The sequence below is a fragment of the Poecilia formosa genome, unplaced genomic scaffold (genome assembly GCF_000485575.1).
Source record: "Poecilia formosa unplaced genomic scaffold, Poecilia_formosa-5.1.2 Scaffold219, whole genome shotgun sequence".
Lineage (NCBI taxonomy): Eukaryota > Metazoa > Chordata > Actinopteri > Cyprinodontiformes > Poeciliidae > Poecilia > Poecilia formosa.
The window spans coordinates 380,663-385,657 of NW_006800158.1; the positions used below are offsets into that span (position 1 = coordinate 380,663).

Below are 4,995 nucleotides of genomic sequence, written 5' to 3' on the forward strand. Positions count from 1 at the left end.
TTAAGTGAGATTTGACAACAATTTCACTGAAAGAGTCACAAAAACTGTGATGGAGTTGAAATCTGACAGAGTTGACGAAATGCCAAACTACCTCAATTTATATGATGTTATTCTGAAGGAGGCCATATTGTAGCTCATCAGGTCCATGAAATCTTCACAGTTTACCAAAATTAAGCTTTTATTTCACAAAATTTCATCAAAGTTTTGAAAATTGTCAGTTATGGTGTTGACACATCATGGTTGTGACAAGCAACTTAGGAATAAAACAGAAGAAGAAACTAAAGAATAACTTAAGCTAACCAGAGCTAACTAGCCCTCTTAGCAAAGGAAGAGAAAAGACGACGTCATGGGGTCCTCAGAAGTTCTGGTGCCCCCCAATAATGCCTGATTTCTTTACATTCTTTTCATGTCTGACGGTGATGACAAAAACTAGGGACAAATTTCAAAGGAGTTGGAAAATATCTAAAAATTATTTTTAATTCAATTTATTGATACTTTTATAATTATTTATATGACTACTTATACTTAGTTGTCATAATATATAATTTTAGTATGTCTTTAATTGTTTTAAATTATTATAATGTATTGAGTTCTGCTCCTGGACAAGGGCTTTTACAGGCATCATCCACCGACTACAATGTTTAAAATAAAAAAAATATTCAGCAAACACAAGAAAAATATAAATTGTTGTGCTCACATGACCCAGGTTAGTTTAGTCAGATATTTGAAAAAAATATATTTTGTGTATATTTTATTCAAATTTGGTGCTTTATCCATAGGACCTGCTTTGTCCCTATTCTCAAGAATCGCTGAACTTTAATTTGTGCTTTTCTGTGATTGCCACACAAACTCAGAAAAGAAAGTGTTTCTTTTGAAAGCAGATTTTTGAATATGTGGTAAAATAGAAATTCTCACACTTCTGTCTAAATCAATTTCTAAAAAGAACCTTTGAAGTTGAGACTCTTGCTTTTTAATACATTTCTTTTTCTTTTGACTATTTGATGGTCCAAAATAAGAATCCATTGAAAATGGTTGATAACCAATATTTACTGATATTATAATAACATGGTGGAGGGGCTTATCTTTGGAGGAGAGGAGATGAGATCACATACAGAGTGAAGGTGGAGCGCCTGTCTTTCTGGTACACCACCAACAACCTCTGTTTGAAGACCTCCAAGTCAAAAGCACTGATTGTTGACATTATTTTTTCATGCGTAGCTGTCACTTCAGTGGACAGGAATATAAAAGCCATTTTATTGTGTATAAAGTGGANAATTCTCACTAACTGTTATTGTTTCCCTTTTTCCTAAAGCAGACTGCTTTAGTTTTGAGGATAAATTATCACAAAAAAAGCTTCAATTCTGAGAGGTCTGTAGCTGTGACAGAGGCTTCACAATCATGTTGAAGATCCACTCTTACTCATGCAGTATAAAAACTTACATTTTCTGTTGCCATACCGGCTCTACAGTGTGAAGGTGTAGAAACAATGTGACGGTGAACAGTTGGAAAACAAAAACTCTAGTGAAAAGCAGGAGTTAGTCAGCACAGTGGGAAGGTCTCAGACGAGCCTGAACCTGCACCCTGCTGCAGCTCTGTCACACAACCACAAAGTCTTGCTGCCCCATGGCGACATCTAATTCGTAAGATTCCAATTAATAATAATAAGTACTTCGCATGAAATGCCTCTACATAAGAAAATAATAAAACCTATATCATGTTCATCCAAAGCATTTTAATAATGCAGATAGCAGAATGTGGAGAGGAAATCAGCACCTTTAAATGCTGGTAAATATACTGTTAAATATACTGTTTGTAAAATCAATCTTTATTTATTTATTTTTTACATAAACATTTTTTTAAGAACAGAGATGCACAGCCATAAGAAAAGTGGTTTATAATCACTACTATTTTTGACAGGTTAAACCTTATAAAAATGATGTCAACATGTCATGAGGTCAGAGCACTTCTTACTGGGCTCCCAAAGGTCACTAACATAGACCAACCCATTCATATGTCCTTATAAGAAAATGTGATTCATCCAAACAGAATAACATAGTTCTCCATGTTGTTGTTGACTTGCATGGTGGAAACCAAGGCAGGGTGTTTCCCAACCCCAACCAACTGATGCACATTATCTGCTCTGACATCCTTGTTTAGCTGTTTTAGACCTCGTCCAGACGTAGCTGAATATCTGGAAAAAAAAAAAAGTTTCACCCACAAGAAAACTAAATATAATATTACTAGAAACCAGATTTGAGAAAACTTTGTATTTATTGTATGTGTATCTTAATGGGAAAACTGAGATTTGGGGTCCTGTACATTACAGTTTCTGACAAATAATGCACCACTAAATCCACAGAGTTAAGTGCTTTGGCCTGGAGCACATTAACAAATGGCAGGAATTGAACTCACCTTTTAATTGCAACATGACTTTTCTACATACTGAATCACAATTAACCCAATTCCAGCATAAACATTATCAGCCAATATGCTATTATTGACCATTTTGTAAGTTTAATCCTTTGTATTTTTTAACATTTGTATGATCTACATGTTTTTCCATAGTTTCACAAAAGGTTCTAAAACCCCCAAACATGTACTGCAGTGTTTGCTCAACTGTAAGAAATGCTGCTATCGATCATGTGGAACTGAAGAGAACTAAATTAATTTAATGGCCTTAATTAAGAAAACTGAGAAAAAGCAGAATTTAAATGTATCTTTTATGTTTTATGAGCCATTAATGTTGTACAGTAAAGCCAGAATATAGCTCCATTAGCTGTTTTATTGTTGAGGTAAAATGAAAGGTGTTTGTCTCCCTTAAAGGACAAGATGGAGCTGCAGGAGAGAGAGAATGACGACCAGAGCAATGAGCCTTTCCTTCCTTCTTTGGTAAGACTAAACTTCAGCAGAACTTTGCCTAAGCTGAATGTAGATTAGCCTCATGTACAACATGCAAACACAGAGGATAAATGCTCACATAAAAAACTCTGTTACTGTTCTGAACTGATAACCCTGTATTACAACACTTATTAACAGAGGTAGCTTAATCTGCTGTCTGCATGCAGGATAACGTGGTTATGCTGCTCAGCTTCTCATTTGGCTGACAAATTCTAACTGGATCTGATATTGATACGGAGGTGAAGAGTTTGTCCTGTCAGCAAACATTATAATGCCAATTTAATGTTCTTCAGCTTGGTTCTAAATAAAACCAAAGCAGACTAACTTTGACAGATCCCAAATGACTCAGTGGACGAGTGTGCATGTTCACTAGCACATAACAATCATCATTTAGATAGGAAGAGTCAAAGTCTTCACCAGCTACTTTTCTAAAAGCTTAACTCTGATTTGACTTTACTGTTTGATACATGGAAGGTGTTGAGTTTGCTCTGATCTTTGGGTTCATTCATGGTGCTGGCTGAGCAGGTCAGGTCCCAGCAGACAGAACAGCTTCTTCTGCATCAGCTCAGGACCTGTACAGAAATGTATAAACCCCTGAACACAAATGAAGTTATTCTTAAGTTGCACACTCCTGCTTTAATATTCATATGAACTCTACTCACCATGTGTTTTTCCTATGATTGAACTATTATTGAATATTTCTTCTGTACATACTTTTACACTGTGTTTTTGTTGTTCTCTTTGTCATCAGTGTTTCAAAATAAAGATGTCATGTTTCTCTGTGTTGTATATGGGGTTGTAATAGTTTGTGTTTGAACAGTTTCTCCACACTACATTTGACTTCTTACTGGTGGCCATCAAGCAGGAGCTTGGCACAGAGAAGTCTAACAAGCAAAAAGAGTTCCTGGATAAACTAAAAAAGAAAAAGATTACAATCACAGTGAGTTTATTATTATTAGAACATCAAGATGGTGATCAGTTGCCATTAAGGGAAAAAAATCCACCAATATGCATTTTTATGTTTTCTGGCAGAGCATTCACCATGAAGATAAAATATTTCTGGGCCTGCGTGCTCCCAATGAGATATTTGAGGACTATCAGTACCTGATCAAAGTCTCCGACGCCTGCAACTGGTGTAAAGATGAGAATAAAATTACCCAGGCTAACAGGTTTGTTCAACACACATTTACACACCTTCAGTTTTATACAAATACACCTATTTATAAAACTTGTGTTGGTAGTTCTAGGAAATTGCTTTGTCAGCTTTGAACAAACACCTGTGATTATAGGTAAGCATGATATAATTGTCATTAAAAAACTACAAGTCAAAGCAGGAAATGTTTATTTCTTAACTGTTAATTACCAGAAATAAAGCTTTTAACCATAGTTATCTTCAAACTTGATCAAATATTATGCAAATTTAGGCTATTTAGCTTTTTTATTTTTATTTATTTATTTAAAAAATTTTTTTTTACTATTTAGCTTTTTTATTTTTATTTATTTATTTAAAAAATTTTTTTTTACCATATTACTGAAGACCTCACAGCTCTGTCATGATTTGTTCTTACAAAGACCGTTCCTCATCATTTGCTGTGTTTGAGGAACAGCTGTGAATAACATTAGATTTCTGTTTTGTCTGCTTGTGTCTTTTTTGGCAAATGGCCAATTTATCTCCTGAACCTATCCCAAGACGACTGAAACAGAAAAATGGTTTACCTGTTTGCTGAATCTAAATTCCAAAGGGTTCTAAGAAAACAGAAGGAATTGACTAATTCCAGGAATGATGTCTCACATCTGAGAAACGTGAGCAATGCTGGCAGTTGAATGGAACTCAGTGATTTGTGAAAATAGGGACAAAATGGGTTTTAATTTTCCCATATTTTTTTTAAAATTATTTCTCAACCTTATGTATGCAAATATGACAAATAATGTTTAGGAAATGTAAAGATGCTAAGGTACAGGCTCCCAGTTGCAAATTTAAAAAAAAAATTAAATTTTTAATCGACCTGACCCAGAACTTTGTTGTCACCATCTGACAAAAATAAATATAAAATGATTTTTAAAATACCCTGTTAGTGATATTTTTACTCATTTTAC

At 34.4% G+C, this 4,995-nt stretch overlaps 1 protein-coding gene across 2 annotated transcripts in view; it reads left to right on the forward strand.

Moving 5' to 3' along the window:
* The window catches only part of ano9b (anoctamin 9b), a 21,609-nt gene that overhangs the window by 1,012 nt on the left and 15,602 nt on the right, over window positions 1-4,995 (forward strand). For both annotated transcript variants that reach the window (XM_007568238.2, XM_007568241.2), the window contains exons 2-4: window positions 2,824-2,889; window positions 3,719-3,838; window positions 3,931-4,067. In XM_007568238.2, the coding sequence (XP_007568300.1) occupies window positions 2,824-2,889; window positions 3,719-3,838; window positions 3,931-4,067 (323 nt within the window). The remainder of the gene's footprint in view (window positions 1-2,823; window positions 2,890-3,718; window positions 3,839-3,930; window positions 4,068-4,995) is intronic.